Source organism: Lissotriton vulgaris, chromosome 1_1 (assembly GCF_964263255.1).
Source record: "Lissotriton vulgaris chromosome 1_1, aLisVul1.2, whole genome shotgun sequence".
Classification (NCBI taxonomy): domain Eukaryota; kingdom Metazoa; phylum Chordata; class Amphibia; order Caudata; family Salamandridae; genus Lissotriton; species Lissotriton vulgaris.
The window spans coordinates 998206377-998234027 of NC_141685.1; the positions used below are offsets into that span (position 1 = coordinate 998206377).

The window sequence follows — 27651 nt, forward strand, 5'->3', positions numbered from 1 at the left end:
TTGAAACAGCAGAAAAAATACGAGAAATTGAACGTATAAATTTTGAAAAAATTACTTTCTGTTGTGGACAATGGGTTAACGACTGTCTTCCAGAATATATTCACTGGACAGCATTGTATCATCTGCTTTTGATATAATAGAGCGCGACTTACTAATGTTACAACATGGTCAGTCTCAATTACGTTCTATTGTACAGCTTGGCTGGACGTTGCAAAATCTGCGTTCTGGCTACGTACCATGGCGTTTAATCAACACAACGTCATTATTCGGTATCTTTAACCTTACTGATAAACAAATCAGTTTGGCACAAAAAGGAGCAGACTATACGATTCTGAGCATTGAAAAACTCGAGAGATTACCATTGACAACGTCAGAGAGACCTGTCATTGAATGGATAAAACAAGGAACGATTACAATTCCGATTACAACTTTCCAGTTTAAATACTGCAAAGAGTATATACCAGCAGGCCAGTATGAAAGGTTGGGTAAAGAATACATCAAATCAACCTGGGATTTACCTTATACACACAGATGTTATAGTGAAGGAAACAAGGAGGTATTTCTTAGTGATAAAAATTGTAAAAAATCACTAAGCGGTACACTTCTGTGTTAAGGAATTAATTTGCATGGAGCCTGCGAAGGGTCTTCAAACAACCTTTCATGTCACCTGCATGGCACGCCTGCAAAACAGATAGAGCCATTTTTTAAGACCACTTTCTAACGGTGGTTACATTTTAATAAGTGACCACAGCTGTTGTGGCATGCTGCCAGGAAAAGCCTATCTGACAACTGTAACTTCCAGGGCCATTTGCTGTATGCAAGTATTGTATCCACACAGCAATCCAGATATAGGGGCTGCGTTATGGTCTCGGTTGAATAACTCTTCTATTCGAATTGATGAACAAGTTACTTACCTTCGGTAACGATATATCTGTAAGAAAGATTAGTTAGTATTAGATTTCTTACCTTAGAATATCCCCAGGCGTCAGTCTGGATCCGGAAACTTTTGCGTAGCAGTACCCCTGCGCGTCGGTAGGCGTCGTCTGCAGGCGTCCCCTGCGGCTCCGCGTCAGTCGTCGGCGTCGTGATGACGTCGCTGGAGTATATAGACGCCGCCTCCGCGCGCTGACGTCAGTTCTTTGTACACAGCTTTTCCGCGCCAGAACACGCAGAGCCGTGTGAGAACCAACACTGGTGCCATTTTGAAACTAGGGCCCTGAAAGGGATGTCCTTAACCCTAGGTATCAGTTCGCAGAACGGGGAGGATGGGTGGGTTCGGTAAGGAATCTAATACTAACTAATGTTTCTTACAGATATATCGTTACCGAAGGTAAGTAACTTGTTCATCTGAAAGAAACACGTTAGTATTAGATTCCTTACCTTAGAATAGATACCCCAGCAATACCAACCCCGGTGGTGGGTCTGCAAACCAATACATTCCTACACCAGAAAGTCCTGGAGGACAGAACGGCCAAAGAAGCCATCCCTCCGGACTTGACTGTCCAGGCAGTAGTGCCTCGCAAAGGTGTGCAGCGAGGCCCACGTAGCCGCCTGGCAAATGTCCTGCAAGGGGACTCCCCGGCCCAGGGCAGTAGTAGCCGCCGTGGCCCGAGTGGAATGGGCCCTCAGCCCAACAGGAGGCTCCTTCCGAGCCAAAGAGTAGCACGCTTTGATGCACAGAACGACCCACCGAGAGATGGTCCGTTTATGTACCGCCCGCCCCTTCTTCGCACCCACGTAGCCAACAAACAGTTGGTCATCCACCCGGAACTGGCGTGTGCGATCCATATAAAATGAAAGCGCACGTTTTGGGTCCAGACGATGGAGCCGCTCTTCATCCTTTGAAGGATGCGGAGGCGGGAAGAAGGAGGGGAGGGTGATGGACTGCCCGATGTGAAAAGCAGAAACTACTTTGGGCAGGAAAGAAGGTCTAGTCCTTAGAACCACCTTGTCAGGATGAATGGACAGGAAAGGGGGTTGGACAGAAAGAGCCTGGAGCTCACTCACTCTCCTGGCAGAGGTGATGGCAACCAGGAAAGCCGTCTTTAAAGTCAGGAGACGGAGAGGACAAGAATGAAGGGGCTCAAAGGGAGCACACATCAAAAAAGTTAGAACCAGGTTCAAGTCCCACTGAGGCATCACAAACGGAACAGGTGGATACATGTGTGTGATGCCCTTCAAGAATCTCGTTACAATTGGGGACTTGAACAAAGAAGGCTGATCAGGAAGCCTTAGAAAGGCTGAAAGGGCCGAAAGGTAGCCCTTGATAGTGCCCAGAGCAGAGCCCTGCTGGGCAAGAGAGAGAAGAAAAAGAAGAACCTCGGAAAGAGGGGCAGAAAGAGGATCCACAGCCTTTGCTGTGCACCATGCCACAAATCTGTTCCACCGACAGGCGTATACCGACTTTGTGGAGGGACGCCTGGCTGCCAGAATTACATCACAGACTTCAGGAGGCAAGTCAAATGGCCTCAACTGCCGCCGCTCAATCTCCAAGCATGGAGGTGGAGACTGGACAGGTTCGGGTGGAGGACCGTCCCCTGCTGCTGCGACAGAAAGTCCTCCTGAAGGGGCAGGCGGATCGGGGGACCGACTGACATGCCGAGTAGCTCGGGATACCAGTACCTTCGAGCCCAGTCCGGAGCCACAAGGATAACTTGGGCCCGGTCGCGCCTAATCTTCTTCAGCACTATGGGCAGAAGTGGTATAGGCGGAAAGGCGTATAACAGACCGCAACTCCACTCGCGCCGAAAGGCGTTGCCGTGCGAGTGCCGTCTTGGAAACTCCAACGCGCAGAACTGATGACATTGCACGTTCTCTTCTGTGGCGAATAGATCTAACCAAGGCTCTCCCCATTGCAGAAAGAGGCCTTGCGCCACGTCCGAGTTCAGACGCCATTCGTGATCCATCGAGCACCGACGGCTGAGTTCGTCCGCCCTGGCGTTCAGAGAACCTGCCAGGTGTTGAACCGTCAAAGTCACGCCCTGACGTTCCAGCCACTGCCAGAGGCGCAGAGCCTCCTGGCAAAGGGTCCACGACCCCACCCCGCCCTGTTTGTTGCAGTACCACATGGCGGTGGTGTTGTCCGTGAACACCTGCACTACACTCCCGTTGACAAAGGGGAGGAATGCCTTCAGTGCTAGACGAATCGCCCGTAGCTCCAACAGGTTGATATGGAGCCGGGACTCCGCCGGAGACCAGATGCCTCTGATCTCCGCCTCTCCCAAGTGGCCTCCCCAGCCCTGGAGGGACGCGTCCGTCACGACAACGTGCTCCGGTTGGGGAAGGGAGAGGGATCTGCCTCTGACCCAATCGCGGTCCGTAAGCCACCACTGCAGTTGTCTCGCAGTGCCCTCCGAGATCAAGACGTGGTCGGACAAGTTGCCCTGATGCTGGGCCCACTGAAACTTCAGGTCCCACTGCAGAGCCCGCATCCGCCACCGGGCGTGATGCACCAGAAGGATGCAGGAAGCCATCAGCCCCAGCAGCCGCAGCGTCAACCTGACCGAAACCCGGGATAGCGGCTGAAAGATGGGAATCAAAGCCTATATATACCGGACCCGCCGTTCCGGGGGATAAACCCGAAACTGCGCCGAGTCCAGAACCGCTCCGATGAAAAGGAGCTTTTGAGAGGGACACAGGTGTGATTTCGGCACATTGATGGAGAACCCCAGGTCGTGCAAGAGGTCTGCCGTCATCTGAAGGTGGTGGACGACTGTCTGGGGCGAGCCCGCCTTCAACAACCAGTCGTCTAGGTAGGGGAAGTCTGAAACCCCTAACCTGCGCAGATGGGCTGCGACCACCGCCATCACCTTTGTGAACACCCGTGGGGCGCTGGTAAGGCCGAAGGGGAGCACGATAAACTGAAAGTGCTCCTGGCCTACCGTGAACCGCAGGTAACGCCGGTGGGCCGGCAGGACGGGGATGAGAAAATACGCATCCTGAAAGTCCAACGCTACCATCCAGTCTTGCGGGTCTAGAGCAGCCAAGACCTGAGCTAATGTCAACATCTTGAACTTCTCCTTCCGGAGGAAGCCGTTGGCGTTCCGTAGATCCAAGATAGGACGTAGGCCCCCTTTGTCCTTCTTGGGCACCAGAAAGTAGTGGGAATAGCAACCACGCCCTACTTCTGGCCCAGGAACGCGCTCGATGGCCCCCTTGGCCAAGAGGGCCGTAACTTCCTCCTGCAGAAGTGTCAAGTGGTCCCCCGACACACGGTGGTTCTGCGGTGGCATGGCTGGAGGAGTGGTCTCGAAGGGGAGGGAGTAGCCCCTTCGGACGAGTTGCAGCACCCACCTGTCCGATGTGATTGTGCGCCAGCGGGCGTGGTGATGGCGAACCCTGCCACCGACTGGCGTCACATGGGCCTGAAAGCACGGACTAGGAGGATTTGGAGGCAGATGCTGCGGGGGGAGGTGTGGCCTGACCCCGCCGTTGACCCCGACCGCCTCCACGGCGGTTTCCACGGCCGCCACCGCGTTGGAAGGATTGTTGCAGCGCGTGGCTGGCAGGGTTATTAACCTCACAGAACTCCGTCCATATTAACACCTTGTCTACGTCTCTGAACATCAGTCCCTCTATTCGGCACCCAGATGCCCTTCCCCCCACAGCAATATCTGCTATATACTTAAATACAAGATCGGCAGTAAAACATCAGCTCGATCTTTTCACTCTACTTGATGCCCATAAACCGGACTTACTGTTTATTACCGAGACTTGGTTCTCGGACAGTTCCCTCCCCTCCTTGCTAGCGATACTCCCCCCGGCCTACTATGCCATTCGAGCTGATCGCTCCTCTGGCAGGCCCGGTGGAGGGGTCGCTTTGATTGCCCGCAAAGAACTCACTTTCCAGCCTCTGGTTTCCCCCTCCATGGGAATCTCAGACTGCCTAGTGGTTCGCTCCCTTTCCTTTACCCCTCCGTTAACTTGTGTCCTGGTGTATAGACCCCCGCCCCCCCCCCAAACTTTCCTCCCCTGTTTTCAAGACTTAATGGCTACCCTGGTGGTTAACCACGCCTCCATCTTAGTCTTGGGAGATTTTAACTTCTGGCCTTCCGACCCTGCGGAATGCGCCACGTCCAAGGAGTTCTCAGACTCTCTTGGGTCGCTCAACTTCGCATCAGTTGTTAATACTCCCACACACAGGTTGGGACACATCCTGGACCAAATTTGGCAACGTGATAGCCCGGTCAATTCCCTTTCAATTTCCCCATGCTCATGGTCAGATCATTCACTAATCACCTTTTCCCTATCCCCTGTTCCACCACCCAAACCTACCTCTGCGAAAAATGTCTGGGTGCGCTCATGGAACCGAGTTGACATCGCAGCCCTATCGTCTCTCCTTTCTTCCTCCAGCCCTGAACTGACTGCGCTGCCTTCCTCTGGCCAGGCAGAAGCAATTACCAACTGGCTGCGGGTCGGGTGCGATGCCATCGCTCCGCTCAAACGCATCGCAACCAAACGCCCCAAAGACGCAAATCGTTGGTTCTCAGAGGATCTAAAAAACAAAAAACTCACTCTCCGCCAAGCCGAACGTAAATGGAGACGGAATTACTGCCCTACTGCCAAAAATCGCTATACTGAACTTCTCGCGAACATTATGTGACTCGCTCAATTTCTTTTTCTTGGACAAAATTAACAAAATCAAAAGTAAAATTCCCTCCCCATCCCAGACCTTCACTGACCCCAGCTGCCCTCCAGTCACCGCATATTTGGACTCAATTCCTCCTCTTTCGACCGACTCATTTCTCTCTATTCTCCCGTTGGTCAAGTCCGGCTCCCCGCTGGACCCCTGCCCCGCTTATATCTTAAAGCAGATTTACACTCACTGTCCCTCACCACCCTTAGTGCTCTTAAACAGCTCGTTGGCTCAGGGCATTGTTACCCCTGCACTCAAATCGGCTGTGATTGTCCCGATCCTAAAAAAACCTGGAGCGGACCCCTCCGATCCAGTCAACTTCCGTCCAATTTCCCTCTTGCCTTACCTGGCGAAGGTATTGGAACGGCATGTGGTTAAAACCTTGAGCGAGTTCGTGGAAAGTCACGGCGTGTTAGCCCCTAGACAGGCCGGCTTCCGCCCAGCCCACTCAACTGAGTCCGTTATAACATCGGTTCTGGACAATCTCCGACAAGGAATGGATACCAACCAACATCAGGCCCTGATCCTCTTAGATCTCTCCGCCGCATTCGACACGGTGGATCACACCATCTTACTTTCACGAGTCGAGGCGGCGGGAATCAGAGGAACAGCGCTACTATGGTTATCCTCCTTTCTGAATGGTCGGACTCAAGCGGTTCGTCTGGGAGAGTTCTCTGCAGATTTTCAACCAATTCAGTGTGGTGTTCCCCAGGGCTCCTCTCTGTCCCCCTTATTGTTTAACCTCTACATTGCCCCCCTCATTTTTGCTTTACAGCGTCTGGAGGTCTCTGTGTACAATTACGCCGATGACCTCCAGCTCATTTTTTCCCTTTCCTCCACCCCTGAGTCTATGTCCAATGTCCAGTCCATTATGACCTTCATCCAGGACTGGATGAACTTCAACCACTTGAAGCTCAACCCCGACAAAACGGAGTTGGTGCTAACGGGTGGTTGCTCCAGTCCCTGGACATCTTCTTTTTGGCCCCCTTCACTTGGCCCCCCTCCCACCCCCGTACCCTCTGTCAAAACCCTTGGATTTAAAATCAATAATCAACTCTCCTTACACTCTCAAGTGTCTGCTGTGGTTTCCTCAGCCTTCCTTTCACTTAGGACTATCCGCAGAGTCTCTCGATTTTTTGCCCCAGAAGCGCTCAAACTAATTCTGATAGCCATGGTAACATCTCGCCTAGATTATGGTAATATCCTTTACCATGGCATGCCCAACTACCTCTTGAGACGCCTTCAGCTTGTCCAAAACCAGGCTGCTCGGCTGGTTTTTAACCTTTCTAAGTCACATCACGTAACCCCTCTCCTCTCTACCCTGCACTGGCTCCCTGTCCGACAACGCATCTTATTCAAGCTCGGTTGCACCATCTTTAAAGCCCGGACAGGTTCTGCCCCTTCCTTCATCAACTCAACCATTCAACCCTACACGCCTTCACGAGATCTTCGATCCGCCTCTCACCACCTTCTCCTGGTTCCCCGTTTTAAACGGAAGAAGTGGGGTGGCTCTAAATTTTCCACCACGGGTCCAGTCTTCTGGAACTCTCTTCCATTGCACCTTAGAACCTGCACCCAGTACCCCCTCTTCCGTAGAGACTTGAAGACTTTCCTTTTCACCCAAGCCTTCCCATCTTAAACGCTCACCTTTCCCTCTCTCCGACCTGCCAAGTAGCAATTGTCAGTGAGCGTCAAGAAACCGCCAGGTGTACGAGCGCTATACAAATCCCTTCAAATTCAAATTCAAATTCACGTGTGGCCACGAAAGGAGCGAAACGAACCCGTTTGCTGGCGCTGGGTCGAGAGACCCAAGGACTTGGCCGTGACCCTGGAGTCACGGAAGCGTTCCAGCGCGTGGTCCGCCTTGTCACCAAACAGGCGACAGACATCAAACGGCATGTCCATCAAGTCCCAAACTCAGGGACGAGAAGACCTTCTTGCCATACTGGTCATACCTCTTAGATTCCCGGTCGGGCGGGGCCGACGGGAATGCGGTCTGGGAAGTCGAGGCCTGGATCACCAGACTCTCAAGGGTGGGATGGGTGGACAGGAACTTGGGGTCTTCCGGACACGGACGGTGGCGTCTGGCCACGTTCCGATCAACAGGGGAACCTGAAGAGGGCCTGGACCACGTGCCCAACAGAACGTCTGACAAGGCTTCGTTAAACGGCAGCAGTGGCTCCTGTGGGCATGACTGCGGTTTGAAGACCTCAGTGAGGATGTTAGGCCTCACGGCCGCGACGGGGAGCTCAAGATGTAAGGCCTTGGCAGCCCTCATCAGCACCACTGAATACGCAGCTCCCTCCTCCGATGCCACGGAAGGAGGAGAGACAAAGCCAGGGTTAGGAGAGTCGTCCAGACCACTGGCATCCCCCAAATCACCTGTCCAGTCCACGTCATACTGACACTCACGTGACACAGGGTCCTCAGACCCCTCCCAACCTTCCCCGAACTCTTCATCATCTCCATATTCGGAGTCAACGATGTAGACCGGCTCCTCGGGGTTCACAGGCCCCATCGGCGTCGAGCCCGGCGTCGAGCGACGTCGGTTCGACTAAGCGTCCGGATTCGGGGAGGGTATGGGGACGACGCCGCCCGGAGCCGGCACAGGAGAACCGGCGCAGCACGGGGGCGGCGTCGGGGGCAACCCCGATGGAATCGGCGCCGGAGCGGCCGGCCGACCACCCGGCGTCGACCCCGAAGGCCCTTGCGGCGCCGGGGTCGGAGCCGTCGGCGGCACCGGGGCCGGAGCACCCGATGGCGTTGAGTCAGGGACACCCGAGCCGCCAGGGCCCCCAGACGGGTTCACTGGGCCCGAAGGCGCCGGAAGCCCCGTCGGAGAAGTGAGCGCCCTCATGGCCATGAGGAACGCCTCAATCTCCTCAGGCGTCGCACCTTGCCCAGGGACCGGAGGGTATGGAGCAGGCCGCGCCGGCGACTCTCGCGGAGCCGCGGGGTTGGGGTCACCCGAACCCCCGGCCGCGTCGTGCGAGCGTCGGGGGGAGTCGGGGGTACGATGACGACGCCCGACTTCTTGTGTTTCTTACCTGAAGAGCCCGACGAATGGTGGCGACTTCCGGAGCGTCCGGCGCGGCTCCGCGACCGCTCCCTCGAACGCTCCCTGGACCTCCGGAAAAAAGAAGAACTCACGTAAGCGCGCGGAGGCGGCGTCTATATACTCCAGCGACGTCATCACGGCGCACGACGCCGACGACGGACGCGGAGCCGCAGGGGACGCCTGCAGACGACGCCTACCGACGCGCAGGGGTACTGCTACGCAAAAGTTTCCGGATCCAGACTGACGCCTGGGGATATTCTAAGGTAAGGAATCTAATACTAACGTGTTTCTTTCAGATACTTTAAGCAGAATGAAGTCTATTCTTTTACAAACAACTGTGCCTTTAACGTCATCAAAAGAAACATATGATCTGCAAGTTGCAAGGACAGCAGCAGAGATACATACCATTTTATCAACAAATTGCCCCGTACATTTCGTAGAAGTGTTAAACCAAATCTTAAACATGTCTGATACCAGTGGCATCGCACATGTATTTAAGACAATTTTTTCGGGACTGTTAGCACCCTTTGAAACAGTTCTGGGCATCTTCCCGAATTTTGTCCATTCTGTCTTCGGCGGACTACCCTTAATCTTGGGACTCGTGGCAGGAGTTTTATTTTTGCTCCTTCTCCTCCGATATGGCAAGCCAATCCACAGACAAGACTCTAGCAATGATGGAAGAATCGATCCTAGCAATGCGATACCGAGACCGTATCACTAAGGTCCTCGGATTGGCCCGGCTAAGAGATCTAAGTACAACCTGGTTTCTTTCATTCAGACCGATCTAGCAAGATTGCATCATACCTGTGCTTCGATGTCTGCTATGCGGAGAAGAATGCGTGTTGGACGTCTGTCTTACACTACAATCAGCAGTACCAATGGAAATCGATACTTTGCTAGGTCAGGTAACGACTCATGCATCGTGTTGTCCCCAGCGGTTACCGATTCTGATGACGGCATTCGTTGAGACTTCACCACTACGAGTACGTGGCGGTGAGGTACGAGAGGAAAGCAGCACCGAACCGGTACAGCCTTCTGTGAGCATTGCTGATCCAACCATCGATGATAGCACTTACACAGAGAACTGCGCAGTAGCAGTATTTTCAAACTTAGCCGAACTTTCACCTGATGTGGTAGACCAATTTTTTGCAGGTCTGTCTGAAATAATGTTCTCTCCAGTCAACGAGAATAACTCTTAATAAAAACAATGAGCACACAGCGTTCCCTGAACTCTGAATTCGGCCTTCAGTTTTTGATAAACAAAGCTACAGAAAATATTTGGAACTATTTTTCCCCTGAAAGCGAAATTATTTTGCCCATTTTTCAAAATATTTACCTTTTATTTTGGCACATGGTAGTCTGCTTAAAGTAGAACTATTCTTAGAGAACAGAGCTTCTATTTTAGGGTACTAGAGACAATATTTTACCTCAGCCTCTAGCACATATACAGCAATTTGTATAAACATGTGATGAAATGGTCTCGACCTTCTTTTCTGTATTTAGAGCCATTTCATGTGTAATTTTCGCAATTCATTCAGCTGATATATATATGCATTTATCTGAATGATGACACTGCTTGAAAAGAGTGCAGTACAAACACTCATTTTTCGTGTATTTACCCTATACCATTTCAAATGCAAAATATGTATTTTGGGGTGGGTCGGAAAACACACATGCATCATTGAATGTTTACTATTGCTTAGTTTTTTAGTAATGATGGACATCAATCCGTGGAGTGGGTGTCGTGTTTATATCTAGGACCCTAATTCTATATTCCCGATTTATGCCCTTGTGAGGTTATAATCAATAATATCCTGATAAAGGCATAAGAATCAGATCCATATTCAGTAATAGCCCATGCAATCCAAAGCACAGCACGGCTACTCCCATCGACTCCTAGAAAGCACAACACGTTCTTTAAACAAACCAAGCCTCCAGCAGCCCGGGAAAACCCCCCTGCTTTTGTTTTGATTTGAACAAGAACTCCTGGAGTCCAGAAAGAACTGTTAGTTCTTAGTGATGTCTTATGTCCAACCTTACGTCAAACCCGGCACCTTCCAGGTATAAAATACCAACAGTTGCCTTAAGCAAACACACGGTGGTTTGGAGCAGAGCGGCACTCTACTTGCCCGAGAGCCCAGCTGATGCGAGTGCCCACGGAAGCCGCCCCTCCTGTTTGACGCACTGAGAGAGAGACGCTGTCTTTTTCTCCAGCCGAGAAAATCCAGCTCCGGTGTTTCCAGCCTACCCTTGCGGGTTGCTGGAATATCGAGTCCTGAGGAAAGAGATACCAGACCTCCCACATTCTATTACCAAGGTACGGAGCTGACTAAACCCTTAAGAGAATTCTTGAAGCAGATTCTTGGCAAAATAATCTTAACCAACTTAACTTAAACTGCTACTTACTCATCCCTTCCCACGTATTAGGCTTAGGTCAGGTACACCGGGGTAGGCTTAGTTAGAAGCACCAGTTGAGTACGTTAGTCAATGTATTTATGTATGTATATATTTTATCCATTTTAAAGTATCATATGGCTAAGAAACCATATCAATGCTTTTACAGTATTATTTCATAATACTACTTTTACTGTACGCACTTTACTTTAAGTATTGCAATTGTGGCAATTCATTTGTCTTGCATGAGAAAGAAGACTGCTCAATAAATAACACCTTTTTATTGAAAACGCCCGTCTTTCTATTTCTCTGCACTCTAGAGAAACTAAGTATGCACTGCTAACTGAGTGAAATAGTGGTCTATTGTTTTCACACTTTTTTCAAACAACATTGGTCGCATGCATACAGGAGAGTTGAAAGCGACTACCTTCCACAGGTCAACCAGTGTGGAACACAAGCCTGTACCCAACACTTACAGAGCGGGTACAAAGGGTGGATATAGAGAGCAAAGAAGGGCTTTATAAGGCAAAACACGTTTCTCTGTCATAAATGGAATTGTACAGAGTATTACAACTAAGCACCTTAGAACACATAGTAATCACGTTTTTGTTACTTAAAAGGTCGACGGCGTTTCGGACCCCTAGTAAATCACGGGGACCATCATCAGGACATTTTCAGTGAAAGCCTTAACAATGATTTAGCCTCTAAATGCCTAAAGGAGGGAAAAAGGGAAAATGTATACATTTAATTACATGGACTAAAGTTTCAAGAATAAGTGACTTATGGTTACCAGTATGCGACACGACTGTTGACCCTGGTGAGGTACGAGGAAAATTGGTGAATAAATCGGTGACTGAAAAAGTGACTCAAACGAGCATACAGGTAAGAAATGCGGTAGTGCAGCTGTTTACCAGCGTTCGATGGCTGGAAGTGCGCGAAGTCATGCTAATCGACGCAGAGGTGCTGGAAGGTGAGCTGTTCCATTTACGTTGCAGGAGGAGTCCTGGATACCAGCTAATCTGTCCTTAATCGGAACGGAGGTGAGTACGAGACAAGGTGCGAAAGTTCTAGTCGCTGGGAACCACAGGTGTATGTACAAGGCGAGCTGACCGCATGCACGTAGTCATGTCGTGGTCATAATGCGCAGTGACCGTGTTTTGTGACTGCGCGCTTGTGCCTAAAACAATTAGAGCGTTGTGAACGATGTCAATAAAACTAGCTAATGGAGATTATGGGACAGTTATGTACCGTGTGAGCGGGGGGAGGGTAGGCGGAAAGGCATGGAGGATCGTGCTTATAAAGCGCAATGACCGCGTTTTGTGACTGTGTGCTTATGCCTAAAACAATTCGAGCGTTTGTGAACGATGTCATTAAAATTAGCTAATGGAGATTACGGGACAGATAGGTACCGTGTGAGCGGGGGGAGGGTAGGCGGAAAGGCACGGAGGATCGTGCTTACCAGTTTACCTCAATAGGTGGAGGCTGGAAACAACGCCCGCCCTAGAAGATAAGGGGGGGGAAGGTTAAGTGATTGGGCTTACGTAGTGGGAGTTGAAAGTGAATAAATTGCCAATTTGCCGGGTCTTACCACAGTCGGACGGCAGTAGCCGCGTTACTCTATGGTATCCATCGGCAGCCAGGGTAACCTGGGGGGCAATGATGGGCAATCACTTAACCTTCCCCCCTTATCTTCTAGGGCGGGCGTTGTTTCCAGCCTCCACCTATTGAGGTAAACTGGTAAGCACGATCCTCCGTGCCTTTCCGCCTACCCTCCCCCCGCTCACACGGTACCTATCTGTCCCGTAATCTCCATTAGCTAATTTTAATGACATTGTTCACAAACGCTGGAATTGTTTTAGGCATAAGCGCACAGTCACAAAACGCGGTCATTGCGCTTTATAAGCACGATCCTCCGTGTCTTTCCGCCTACCCTCCCCCCGCTCACACAGTACCTTTCTGTCCCATAATCTCCATTAGCTAGTTTTATTGACATCGTTCACAACGCTCGAATTGTTTTAGGCACAAGCGCACAGTCACAAAACGCGGTCACTGCGCATTATGACCACGGCGGGCTCGGCTACGTGCATGCGGTCAGCTCGCCTTGTACATACACCAGTGGTTCCCAGCGACTAGCACTTTTGCACCTTGTCTCGTACTCACCTCCGTTCCGATTAAGGACAGATTAGCTGGTATCCAGGACTTCTCCTGCAACGTAAATGGAACAGCTCACCTTCCAGCACCTCTGCGCGATTAGCATGACTTCGCGCACTTCCAGCCATCGAACGCTGGTAAACCGCTGCACTACCGCATTTCTTACCTGTATGCTCGTTTGAGTCACTTTTTCAGTCACCGATTTATTCACCAATTTTCCTGATACCTCACCAGGGTCAACCGTCGTGTCGCATACTGGTCACCATAAGTCACTTATTCTTGAAACTTTAGTCCATGTAATTAAATGTATACATTTTCCCTTTTTCCCTCCTTTAGGCATTTAGAGGCTAAATCATTGTTAAGGCTTTCACTGAAAATGTCCTGATGATGGTCCCCGGGATTTACTAGGGGTCCGAAACACCGTCGACCTTTTAAGTACCAAAAACAAAAACGTGATTACTATGTGTTCTAAGGTGCTTAGTTGTAATACTCTGTACGATTGCATTTATGACAGAGAAGCGTGTTTTGCCTTATAAAGCCCTTCTTTGCTCTCTATATCCACCCTTAGTACCCGCTCTGTAAGTGTTGGGCACAGGCTTGTGTTCCACACTGGTTGACCTGTGGAAGGTACTCTGTGTGATATAACTACATGAAAATTGAGTAAACTATGAAAGACCACTGTCCGGCTGGACATGTCTCTCTCAATATAGATTGACTCTGTCTATATTTTATTCGCTTTCAACTCTCCTGTATGCATGGGACCAATGTTGTTTGAAAAAAGTATGTTCCCCGAGGTCCCTGCTGACTGATTTGGGGCCCCTTGTTGTTGTAAAATTATTGTTTTCACACGACTCTAGAGATATACTCTTATTCTGAGGGAGCAAAGTTGTCATGTTTAGTAGAAACCTAGATGACCTCAGTCTTACGTCTACACTGCTGTTTATGTTATTCCAATGCGCAGAGCCTATTGGGAAAATAGGAACTACACTACACAAGCTGATGGTGTGTGTGTGTGTGTGTGTGTGTATCACCCCCGAAGCGGATACCCGTTATACGCGAATGACCCCGACTCTCTGTGCCAGGGTTTCCAGGTACAGTGCCAAGAGCAGGGGTGACAGAGGGCACCCCTGTCTCGTGCCCCTGCTAATGGAAAAGGGGGCCGAGGTGTGACTGTTGACCAGCACAGACGCCGTAGGGGTGTGACAGCAATTTAGGACGAGCATCCTAATCTTTTCGCCTAAGCCCACACGGATCAGTACCTGATCTAAATATAGCCAGTGGACCTGATCAAAGGCCTTTTCGGCACCTATAGTAAGGAGTATGAAGACCCCGGGGATCCTTGAAGCTTTTTCTATAAGGTGCAAGACCCTCTTGGTGTTATCACTTGTTTGCCTTTGAGGGAATGAAGCCCGCCTGGTCAGGATCGACCAAGCCAGGCATGTAGGGAGCGAGCCTGGTTGCTAGGATTTCAGTGTATAATTTCAAATCGATATTCTAAAGGGAGATGGGACTATATGCTCCGCAGCTGGCTTTATCTTTCCCTAGCTTGGGGATAACCACGATGGCCACCACCAGCATTGAGCAGGGGATCCCCCTTGGAGAAGCAAAGGAATTATATAGCCTTGTGAGGAGGGGAGCCAGAGTGGAGCAAAACTGCTTGTAAAAGGCCGCAGTGTAACCGTCAAGGCCAGGGGACTTGACTAGTTTAAGTCGGGCTATGGCCGTGATAACCTCTTCTACTCAAAAGTCACCATCCAAGTACTCCACCTGTTCCGGTTGCCTGTGACAAGTAAGCGTCTATGTCATCAACGTCTAACTGCTGTTCGAAGTATAAGTGGGCATAAAAGTCCCGAAACGTCTCTGCAATAATCGCGTCTTCGGCTGTCACCCTCACCGTGTTATCTCGGAGTTCCCGGACCACCTGTTGTAGTCGAGCCTCGCGTACTTTGTGGGCCAATAGGCATCCACATCTATTGCCCCCCAACTAAAAGGCATGGCGCAGGCACAGCGTGGCGTATTCTCCCCGGTCTTGATCGATAGCCGCTAATTGCACCCTAACGGCCGTTAGCTGGTGCCAGGTGAGAGGTGCCCCAGTAAGACTGTGCATTTGCTCGAGTTCCCTCACCTTTTGCATCAGGTTATCCCGTTCGCGCCTGCGGTCTGCAATATCTGCCGTGGTGATAGCTATAAGTTCCCCTTTAATCACCTCTGTAAGTGCTTCCCAGCAGTTAGACAGATGGGTATCTGAGTTATCGTTATGTAGTAAATGGTCGTCAATCGCTCGTTGGACTTGGTCAACAACGTCAGCACGCTGTAAAAGAGTATTCCTAAGACGCCAATGTCAAGTGGGACGCTGGACAGGAGGCAAGGACAGAGTGGCCACTACTGGAGCATGGTCTGAAAGCGAAGCCACGAGAATGTCGACAGTCAACGTGATATCACGGAGCTCCGATAAATCCAGCATATAGTCAAGCCTGGCGTAGGTCTTAATGGCACTGGAATAGTAGGTATATTCTCTAAGGTGCAAATGTTGGTTCCGCCAAAGATCTGTTAAGCTGAGTTCCAACAAGCGGGTCAGACCTGCCTGGGAGAGTGCGCCAACCTGACTGAAGAACTGGGCCGACCTATCCAACACATTATCAAATACAGGTTGAGGTCACCCCGAGAAGAATCATGCGCACGCTGGTAGCGGTGGCCTCGGTCAGTGCCTCTTGGAAGAACCGCTCCTGCCCTTCGTTAGGCGCATATATGGCCCCAACGACCAATGTGTGTGCCCTGCTATTGCGAATTGGTAGGAGAGTAACCTGCCCTTAATTTCGGCCACCTTGTGTACCACCCTCCTGCTAAAGGCCTGGGAGATCAATATTGCAACCCCCGTGTTTTAGAAGGGCTGGATGAGAAGAGTTGGGTAGGAAATTTACAGGACTTGAGGCGGTGGGTGTCCCCAGAGAGCAAGTGCGTCTCCTGCAGGAGGCATATGCCTGCGCCCGTGCTCTCCAGGTATGTAAGGAACACCCTGCGCTTGATGCACAAGTTACTACTTGTGTAACAATATATCTGTAAGAGACATTAGTTAGTGATAGATTCCTTACCTTAGAATATCCCCAGCCGTCAGACTGGATCCAGAAAGTTTTTCGTCCGCAGTACCTCTGCGCGTCGGTACGTGGCGTCGTGCGGCTCCGATTCAGTCGCTGGCATCGTATACCCAGAGATAACGTCACAGAGACTACTTAGGCGCCACCCATGCGTGCTGACATCAGTTCTGAACATGACTTTCCGCGCCAGGAATGCAGAGCCATGGAAGAAACTGACCACTGGTTTCATGAAACTAGGGCCCTGTAACTGATGACCCTAACCCTAGAAATTAGTTCTCAGAACGGGGAGGATGGGTGGGGCGGTAAGGAATCGATCACTAACTAATCTCTCTTACAGATATATCGTTACACAACTAGTAACTTGTGCATCTGAAAGAGACACGTTAGTGATAGATTCCTTACCTTGGAATAGATACCGCAGGAATATCAACCCCGGTGGTGGATCTGCAAACAAGATTACACCAGAAAGACACGGAGAACAGAACGGCCAAAGAAGCTGTCTCTCCGGACATGACTATCAAGGCAGTAATGCTTGGTAAACGTGTGCAGCGAGGCCCACGTAGCTGCCTGACAAATGTCCTGCAACGGAATGCCGCGTCCCAAGGCAGTAGTGGCTGCCGTCGCCCTGGTAGAATGGGCACGCAACCCCACAGTAGACACCTTCTTAGCCAACAAGTAACATGCTTTGATGCAGAGAACGACCCATCGAAAGATGCTCCGTTTGTGCAAGGCCCAACCTTTTTTGGCGTCTACGTAGCCAACAAAGAGCTGGTCATCCACCCGGAACTGTTGTGTGAGCTTCAGATAGAACGAGAGCACAAGTTTTGGGTCCAGACGGTGGAGCCTCTCTTCCTTTTTCGAAGGATGCGGAGGCGGAAAGGTGGGCAAAGTGATGGTCTGCCCGATGTGGAAGGGCATGACCATTTTTTTTTGTCAGATAAGGACACCACCTTGTCCGGATGAACAGAAAGGAAAGGAGGTTTAGAAGAAATAGCCTGGAGCTCACTCACTCATCTGGCAGAGGTGATAGCTACCAGGAAAGCCGTCTTTAGAGTGAGAAGAATCAAAGGACAATTATGAAGGGGATCAAAGGGAGCGCACATCAGATAAGTCAAGACAAGATTTAAGTCCCACTGAGGCATTATGACAGGCACAGGAGGAAACGTGTGTGTAATGGCTTTGAGAAAACGGTGAACAACCGGGGACTTAAAAAAAGAAGGCTGACCTGGAAGCCGTAGAAAAGCGGAGAATGCCGAAAGATAACGTTTGATAGTGCTCAGAGCAGAGCCCAGCAGGGGCAAGGATAGAAGGAACAGAAGGACCTCAGAAAGAGGGGAGGAGAGGGGATCCACAGCCTTTGCTGTGCACCATGCCACAGATTTGTTCTACCTGCAGGTGTACACCGTCTTAGTGGAGGGACGCCTGGCTGCCAGAATTACATCACAGACTTCTGGAGGAAGATCGAAAGCTGTCAACTGTCGCAGCTCAATATTCTTGCATGGAGGTGGAGACTGGACAGGTTCGGGTGGAGGAACGTCCCCTGCTGCTGCGACAGAAGATCCTCTCGAAGAGGCAGTCGGATTAGGGGATCGATCGCCATGCTGTGTAGCCCGGGATACCAGTATCTTCGTGCCCAATCCGGAGCCACAAGGAAGACTTGGGCCCGGTCGCGCCGAATCTTCTTCAGCACTCCGGACAGAAGTGGTATAGGTGGAAAGTCGTACAACAGACTGCAACTCCACCCACGACGAAAAGCGTAGCCGAGCGAGTGCCGCCTTGGAAATTCCAATGCGCAGAACTGATGACATTGCGTGTTCTCTTTGGTGGCGAATAGATCTAACCAAGGCTCTCCCCACTGCTGACAGAGACCTTGCGCCACGTCAGAGTTCAGACGCCATTCGTGATCCATCAAGCACCGGCGGCGGAGTTCGTCCGCCCTGGCGTTCAGAGAATCTGCCTGGTGTTGAACCACCAAGGTAATGCCTTGATGTTCCAGCCATGTCCAGAGGCGCAGAGCCTCCTGATATAGGGTCCACGACCCCACCCGCCCTGTTTGTTGCAATACCACATGGCAGTGGTGTTGTCCGTGGACACCTGCACTACACTGCCCCGGACAGAGGGAAGGAATGCCTTCAGTGCAAGTCGGATCGCCCGAAGCTCCAAAAGGTTGATATGAAACCGGGACTCTGCCGGAGACCAGAGTCCTCTGATCTCTGCCTCTCCCAAGTGGCCTCCCCATCCCAGGAGGGATGCATCCGTCATCAATGTGTGCTCAGGGTTGGGGAAGGGAGAGGGATCTGCCATTGACCCTTTCTCGATTTGTGAGCCACCACTGCAATTGTCGTGCAGTGCACTCTAATCTGGATTTGATTGGACAGGTTGCCCTGATGCTGTGTCCACTGGAACTTCAGATCCCACTGCAGAGCCCGCATATGCCATCTGGCATGTTGCACCAGCAGGATGCAGGAGGCCATCAGGCCCAGGAGCCGGAGGGTCATCTTGACTGAAACCCAGGATAGAGGCTGAAAGATCGGAATCATAGCCTAAATAACCCAGACTCGCTGCTCGGGAGGATAAACCCGAAACTGCGTCGAATCCAGAACCGCTCCCATGAAGGGGAGCTTCTGAGAGGGACTCCGGTGCGACTTCGGCAAGTTGATGGAGAACCCCAGCAAATGCAGGAGGTCGGCCGTAGTCTGAAGGTGGGTGACGACTGTCTGGGGTGAGCCCGCCTTCAACAACCAGTCGTCGAGGTAGGGGAAGACCTACAACCAAGACCTGCACAGATGAGCTGCGACCACCGCCATCACTTTGGTAAACAACCGAGGGGGGCTGGTAAGGCCGAAGGGGAGCACAGCATACTGAAAATGCTCTTGGCCTACCGTGAACCGCAGGTAACGCCGGTGGGCCAGCAGGACAGGGATGTGAAAATAAGCGTCCTGCAAGTCCAACGCTACCATCCAGTCTCCAGGGTCGACGGCAGCCAAGACCTAAGCCAGAGTCAACATCTTGAACTTCTCCTTCAGGAGGAAGCGATTGACGTCCTGAGGTCAAAGATGGGGCGCAGGCCCCCTTTGTCCTTCTTGGGGAACAGAAAGTAGAGGGAATAACAACAACGTCCTACTTATGGCCCAGGAACGCCCTTGATTGCCCCCTTGGCCAGGAGGGCCGTGACTTTCTGCTAGAGAAGTGCAAAGAGATCCCCGACATGCGGTGGAACTGCGGTGGCATGGCTGGGGGGGCAGACTAGAAGGGGAGGGAGTAACCCCTTCGGACAATTTGCAGCACCCACCTGTCCGAAGTGATAGAACGCCAGTCGGGGAGGTGATGTTGAATCCTGCCACCCACAGGTGTGGGGTGCACCACAAAGCTTGGATTAGGAAGGCTTTGAGGCGGGTGCTGTGGGAGCGGAGGTGGACTGACCCGCCTGTTGGCCTCCTGTGTCGCCACTGCAGCATCCACGCCTGCGGCCGTGCTGGTTTTGGTTCTGTGCAGGCTTCTGGCTGAACGAACGTACAGGGGCACCCCTTCCACGGCCACGAAAGGTAGACGTGACCGGGCATGTGGTGGAGAGACCCAAGGACTTAGTCGTAGCCCGAGAGTCCATGAAACGCTCCAGCGCACTGTCGGCCAAACAGGCGAGTACCATCAAAAGGCATGGCCATGAGGGAACTCTGGACATCCCTCGAAAACCCAGTGAACCGCAGCCAGGCATGGTGACGCAGTTGTGGAGATCGCTCTCCCTATAGTCAGCGGTGTCCAGCCCACACTGAATGGCAAACTTCACTTCATCCTTCCCCTCCACAACAGTTTGGGAAAGTACAGCCTGAACCTCTTCCGGGACACTGGGGCAGTGTTTGCGCCACTGTGTCACCCAAAAAGGCATGCGGTGTTGACTGACCGCAGCCCCAAGCTGGCAGAGGAAAATAAGCTCTTGCCAAACTGCTCCAGCTTTTTTGATTCCTTACCCGGCGGGCGGAAGGGAATGCACTTTGGGAAGTGGAAGCCTGAATGACCAGGCTCTCTAGAGTCGGATGATTTATCAGAAAGGCCGGGCCACCCGGTGCCGGGCGATGACACCTGGCCACGTTCTTATCTACAGGAACCCCTGTGGCTGGCCTAGACCAGATGCCCATCAAAACATGCGTCAAGGCATCATTAAACTGGGGCAGAGGTTCCTTAGAACTTGCCGTCGGTTGAAGCACCTCAGTAAGGAGGTTGGTCTTGTGAGTGACCCTAGGCAGATCCAGGTCAAAGGCCTCAGCTGCTCTACAGAGCACCATAGTATATGTGGCACCCTCCTCCATGATTGCGGGAGGAGACATAAATCCAGGCTTGGAGGAGAGGTCAAGGCCACCTGCGTACTCAGAGTCCTCTGGCCACTCATGGTTAGACTCGCACTGCTGTGCAAGAGGGTCCTCCGATCCCTCCCAGTCATCCCCCACCTCCACAGCCTGTGGTACAGGCGGCAGCAGCAGTGGAGGCACAGGGGAAAACAAATGCTCCAATGGCGCCGGCCGATGCCGATCCAGCTCCATGTCCCAAGCCGTAGCAAAATTGCCCAGAAATTCGTGCAAGGACCGAGTTGGAACGAACGGAACCCATGACGGTGCCGAGAACCGAGCCGAAAGAGCGTCAGAGGACCTTGAGGCGCTAGGCCGGAGCCGCCGGCAGAGGACCTTGTGGCACCGGGGCCAGAGTAGACGGCAGAGCCGGTGGCAAGCAAGGGCCCTCAATAGGGGGGACCGCGGGCCCGAAGTTGCGCCGGCGGCAGCCCTAGGCCTGAAAAGGTGGTCCATGGTGGCAAGAAACTCTTGCACCTGGGTGGGAGTCACCGACAGACCGGGATACGTTGGGTAGGCCGCGGGACTCTCAGGCTCCAACGGAGCCGCGTGGGTCGAACCCCTGGCCCCCACGTCCTCGTCCGAAGACCGACGAGGGGACGTCGGAAAGCGAACACGCTTCTTCGACTTCTTCTTGTGACGTCTCTTACCCGATTCCGAGGGTGAAGACTTTGACCCCGAGGAGCGATGGTGATGGCTCCGCGGACGGTCCCTCGAGCGACCCCTGGACCTCGAACGGCATGGAGACGACTGCCTGGCTTCCAGCAACTTTCGGGACCACTCCCGCAAAGCCTTTGCCATGGCCAGACAGTCGGAACATGACCGGGAGTCATAGTCGCACTCCAGACAGTAGAGACAGATGCCATGGGGGTCGGCCACCGACATCGTACGGCGACAGGCCACGCAGGATTTACACCCAGTCATCCCTACATGGCACCAGGAGTCAAAGACGCAAAAGAAGTAGAGACAAAAAGTCTCAAAAAGTTAGTCAAAAAGTGACTAGGGTACGTATCCTAACCGGATTTGCGCCTGCTGTCGCGGAAAAAGAAAGAACTGACGTCAGCATGCATGGGTGGCGCCTAAGTAGTCACCATGACGTCATCTCGGCGCATACGATGCCAGCAACGGACGCAGAGCCGCACAACGCCACCTACCGACGCGCAGGGGTTCTCCTGACGAAAAACTTTGCGGATCCAGTCTGACGCCTGGGGATATTCTAAGGTAAGGAATCTATTACTAACGTGTCTCTTTCAGATAGGGTTATTCAGTCCTCTCACGTTAAGCATGAGGACTTTGAGGTTGTTAGGAGGCATCTAATGCTCTAAGGGGAAAGAAAGCCTTGCTACAGCAGGACATAGGGCCATATGCTGAACCAGCGCGTTGGTATGAAGGAGAGCTCCTAAAGTGATTCCAGCTCTGTGTGTGACAGGAGGCAGTGGACGGGGGACCCTTGCAAAAACAAATTTAACTAACGAGAAAAGAGAAGGAATATAACCTAAGTTCAGTCTGTCATCCGAGGACGAGCGGCGGGAATCTTCTGGGGGTCCATAGTGTGGTCGAGTGTATCCCCCGGGCCTCCCACCACAATGAAGGGAGAAGTGAGCAGGCAGTCCCCACCGCCTTCATGAAGTGTGAGTCTTGGCCAGGGCTTGAGGAGGGCCTCCAGAACCGCCTGCTGTCCTGGAGGAATCTCTGCTGGGTCTGGGCGTTTGGTACGGCGCCACCGTCTTTGCTGTTGCCATCTCAGCCTTGCTTCTCCTGTGGCGGGCCGAACCACAGTCCCCGTCCTCGGGGATAGTGACTCCTAGCAGCCGGCTGCCCTCCGAAAGGCAGCAAAGCTGAAACCGTTTGCCATCCATGCGGAAGTATCTCCAGGAGTATGATATGTCACGTTGACGCAGGTAGGAAGTGATGGCCGAAAAAGCTAACGCTTCTGTAAGGTAAGCGCCGTGAGGTCCTGCTACAGGACTGGAGACTGGTCACCGAAGGTGATCGAGTGCATGGCTCTAGTCTTACGAAGGATGTCTTCTTTTGTGCGAAAGTCCTGGATGCAGATCAGGATGTTCGCGGGCACAGCTTTATCAGCACGAGGGTGACCCACCCTGTGGGCTCTGTCCATTTTAATGTCTGTGTCGGGAGGGTTCCCCAGAATGTGATTATAAAGCTCCCTGGCATAAGTAAAGATCTCGTCAGCTTCTTCATTAGCGCGTACACCACGGATTCGGATGTTGTGTCTGCGAGAACGGTTTTCAAGGTCCTCTAGATGCGTTTGCATGTCCACTTGCTGGTCAGGAATGCGGATGACCTCCTGCTGTAGAGACGACATTTTACCTGTCCGTGTCGTCCCCTGTGTCCTATAGAGCAGCTAACCGCTCGCCGATACTGTCGACATCCCTGCGACTGTCCTTGATTTTGGGGTTGAGGCCCCGTTTTACCGTTTGCAGGTTTTCAAAAGCGTTGTGAAGAGTGATTGTAGGAAGGCACATGTTACTAATTCTTCCTTTGCACCTTTTGTCTGTGGCGTGGCGGGAGAGTCCAGAGGAGGGAGCTTCCAGAGGAGGGGGTCCTTAGAGTTGGCCCCTGAAGCGCGTGCAAAGAGCTCCTTGAGTGACTTCTCTTTGTTTCCCCGAGTGGAGGTCATAGCCTAGGTTAAGGGTGCGGAGGAGCGGGTGGAGCCGGCCCGTCACATCCAGTGCTCAGCCCTCCAAGGGCCGCAGGCCCCGGTGATCGTGTTGAGTCCCGCCAAGTTCAAGCTAATAGGGACCTGGCCCATCCGATATGATTATTGCCGCCATTGACTGCTACTAAAATCCCCAACGTGCTAGTGGCTCTGGGTGTTGCAGAACAAACAACACCGGGGGCTGGGGACCTCTGGAGAAGTAGTATTGGGGGTCGAGCGGAGGACCGCACAGCGCACCCACAAGCCGCACCCAGACCTAGTTGGGCTGTCTCCGCAGGGCGCAGAGTCCCACTCTTGGCAACCACCTCCAACGTTAGCAATGCTCGAATCCCTCGAAGAGCCTTATATGGCAGTTGCGGTGCCCCCTCCTGGCAATGCCGGACACTGCCAGGAGGGGGCAGGTAGATGTGGGCCTACTTCGTAGGTTCCTGTGTGCGCGATAGCAGTGCTATGGTATCGAATTCTCTGACCATGGCAAACCAAGTTCATGTCTCAGTTGCGCCAGACCGGGGTCAAGGCAGAACCGCTGTCGCTTCTGCATTAGGTCTCCAAAGTGGCTCGGCCCCACTTTCTTCTTACCGCGCTACCTCTCATAGCAGAGCGCGGCCGCTCCTGCACCGCCCTGGTGCAAAATTCGGTTGGGTCCCCAGTCTCGCTCCCTTTTGCGCCCACCTGTAGGCTTGCGGTGTGTCGGACGAACGATGCTCAGTAAGGTGGCGTGGTGGTGCCTCAGCCCGCATCCGTCAGCCGGCTTCATTGCTGGTAGAGGTCCGTAAAGGTGTGCCGCCCCCAATAAAGTGATGGCCCACATGGGTCCCAGACATGGGCAGTGAGCGGTATCAGTCTGGCACCCCAAAGCAGGACGGGGCCACTGCTGCTTCGAGGCCGTAGCCACTGCGAACTAGGCCCCGGGCAAGCCAGGGCCTCACTTCATATCTACCCCGGGCGCAGGCAGGCGAGACGCACTGTCCCTTTTTCTCACCAGCGCTGAGCAGGGGGTAACCCACCTCCGGCGTGATCTCCCCCGTGCTGGTGGGTAAATGCAGGGCTTCCGACACCCACTCGTGTGCGCACTCACCTTCTTTGCTCCAGCAACGTCAGGCCAATCTCCCCAACAAAATGACGGGCCGGGGTCCCCACTTCGCGATTACTGATGGGCCTCAGCATTGCAGGCCTCGCTAGCTCAGTGAGAAGAGCCCGTATCTGCTGCAACTTGCGGGTGGGGGCTCCAGCAAGTCAAAGCCACCCCGACAGCGGCGGGATCGTCCTCAAGGCCGCGGTTGGCATCCGGGCCTTTTCAGGCTGCAGGTCCGCACTGCCGACTTCCAGCGCGGGGCCTTAGGTAAAGCATCTCCACCCCGCATCAGTGACCCCGCATTCTGTCAAAACTGCATACCATTATTCCGCAATTCGTTACAACGACTTGGTCAGGGGGGAGAAGGTGTTGGATTTAAAATCCAACAACTTCCCTAAAGTCCGCACAGACTACCGGTGGAATAGTACATTTTACTATTCCAACATTCAGCCCCCTCCTTCCCCCTCTGCAAGTCGTTGTAACGACTTGCGGAGTAATGGTATGGGTTTTCACAACGCGGTAGTTGTTACGACCGCGTTGTGACAGCATGCAGGATAATGGTATGCGGAGTGAAAAGGCATATTTGGCCTGGGAGCCACATCCACGGTGTCGGCGAGCAGATTTCAGCCTCTCCGGGCTCCTGAGGCGATACGCGATGGGTGGGATCCGCCGCCCAAAGTTCTCCATCCTGAAAGTGGCCGAAAGCCAGTGCTAATATCTGGCGGTTGTTGGAGAGGTAGCGAGACACGTCCTACCTCACCGCCATCTTGGCCACGCCCCCATTTAACTGTGCATTTAGCCTCAAAAAGGAACATACTAGTGTGTGCCGGCAGAGGTTGCACGCCTCTCAGTGGTGACCAATCCAGGTACCAGACCCATAACCAAATCCTTCTTAACCAATCAGAACCAAAACAAAAGGCATATTATTCAACTGGGAGGGTTTGGGATTTTTCCAGAAGTGACAAGGCGCGCACCTGAGTAACCGCAAAGTGTATACTACTACAGAGTATAGTAGTCCAGGCAAAAAGGGCGGGCGGTAATCCCTCGTAACCGCTCAAGGTTGGACCTGAAAGATCCACACAAATTGCACAGTAACAACAAAGCCCCTGCACTGGAGAAAAACAGTAATGTCTGGGTGATTTGCAGTTTCAATGAGAAAGGTAAACTGTGCACATCAAGACTTAAGTAAATCGACCATTTGGTGCAATAAGAGAGTTCAAAAGATGTAAAGTTCTTGGTGTATAACACCGATTTAATGTTCCTCTGTACTGGCCAACACGTGTTTCATCGCAGGGAACAGACTGCGAATCTTCAGGGCCTCATAAATTATGGACCGGAAATGGTGGTGTGGCCAACCCGATATGAAGACCGTCTTTGAAACACGGCGCCGGGAACTACAGGAGGGGGAATACGGCTAGTCAGGTGTATCCGCCTGTCTATGATTTTGAGCGCGACTGCGCTAAATCTTCTCCTCCCGGTTATGGCCTCCATTGAATACTAATGAGAGACTACCAACTACGCGAGCAACGTTTATTTTCTACATATCTCACCCATAAGGCTACACAAATAAATATAAAGTCAGTGCTACTAGAACCTTCTTCAGGAAAACATTAGAAGCCTGTATCTCTGCATAACATCCTAGGCTGGTGTAAACTAAAATTAAACTTTCATTTTAGTATACGTTTTAAAAGTAATGCTAAGTTTCAAATAATGGTTTCATGCTTCATCTTTCTCCAACAGTGCCAAACTCCAGCACCAAGAATCTTGGTAGGTGGAAGAATATAGCAAACTCACCCGGAAAAATGACTGTTTCTTTACATCTTCTGCGTCACGTTCACTGGATCCCAAACGTCGCTCTGGATTCCTCCTAAGGAGCTGAAACATAAGCCAGACCTTCTTAACACCATTTTTATCCGTTAAATTTTAATCAGGCCCAGAAAAGGTTTCTGTAGTATATTCAGCAGCAATTAAATGCAGAAAGTGTTTATTTCAACTTACCCGTCTCATAATCCCTATGGCCTCTGTGGAGAGGAACCGGGGGTATCGGACTTCATCATTCACAATGCTATCAAACACCTCCTCCTCATCGTCACCAGGGAAGGGAGACTAAAGGAGACAGAGACACAAAACAGGAGGATATTATATGGGCGAAGGGAAATCGGACTGCTCTGCAAGTCAAGGATATCCTCTTCTGACATATTGGCAGCACTCACGGTCATCCAATGTCAATCAATCAATCAATCAAGTAATTTATAGAGCACGCTACTCACCCGTGAGGGTCTCAAGGCGCTGGTGGGAGGAGGGGTGGTGTTGCTTTTGCTCGAACAGCCAGGTCTTGAGGTTTCTCTTGAAGGTGATGTGGTCCTGGGTCAGACGTAGGTGGGCGGGGAGGGAGTTCTATGTCTTGGCAGCCAGGTAGGAGAACGATCTTCCTCCGGTGGTGGTTCGGCGGATCCGTGGGATGGCGGCGAGGGCGAGGGTGGCTGAGCGGAGCTGGCCGGTTGGAGTGTAGAACGTGAGGCGTCTTTTGAGGTATTTGGGTCCGGCATTGTGGAGTGCTTTGAGTGCGTGGGTGAGGAGCCTGAACGGGATTCTTTTGTTGACGGGGAGCCAGTGCAGGTCTCTCAGGTGGGCGGTTATGTGGCTGTGTCGGGGGATGTCCAGGATGAGGCGTGCGGATGCGTTCTGTATGTGCTGAAGTCTGTTCTGAGGTTTTACTGTGGTTCCCGCGTATATGGCGTTTCCGTAGCCCAACCGGCTGGTGACAAGGGCCTAGGTGACCGTCCTTCTCATTTCGGCGGGGATCCATCTGAAGATCTTTCGAAGCATGCGCAGGGTGTTGAAGCATGAGGACGAGATGGCGTTGACTTGTTTGGACATGGTGAGCGAGGAGTCCAAGATGAATCCTAGGTCGCGTGCGTGGTCCGTGGGGAGCCCAGCGCGGTGGGCCTCCAAGAGTCGTTCCAGGCAGATTGTGATGTTCCCAGGATGAGGACCTCCATTTCGTCTGAGTTTAGCTTTAGGCGGCTGTATTTCATCCATTCCGCGACGTCTTTCATTCCTTCCTGGAGGTTGATTCTGGCGGTGGCTGGGTCTTTGGTGAGGGAGAACATCAGCTGGGTGTCGTCGGCGTAGGTGATGATGTTGAGGTTGTGTTTGCGTACGATGGCTGTGAGGGGGCTCATGTAAACATTGAAGAGGGTCGGGTTGAGTGAGGAGC

The 27651-nt window shown here is 52.2% G+C and overlaps 1 protein-coding gene across 4 annotated transcripts in view; it reads right to left on the reverse strand.

The window, feature by feature from the left end:
• The window catches only part of PKN1 (protein kinase N1), an 815639-nt gene that overhangs the window by 25010 nt on the left and 762978 nt on the right, over positions 1-27651 (reverse strand). For all 4 annotated transcript variants that reach the window (XM_086961066.1, XM_086961076.1, XM_086961049.1 and 1 more), the window contains exons 20-21: positions 26430-26537; positions 26226-26306 (exon numbers count right to left, since the gene is read on the reverse strand). In XM_086961066.1, coding sequence (XP_086817192.1) covers positions 26226-26306; positions 26430-26537 — 189 coding nt within the window. The remainder of the gene's footprint in view (positions 1-26225; positions 26307-26429; positions 26538-27651) is intronic.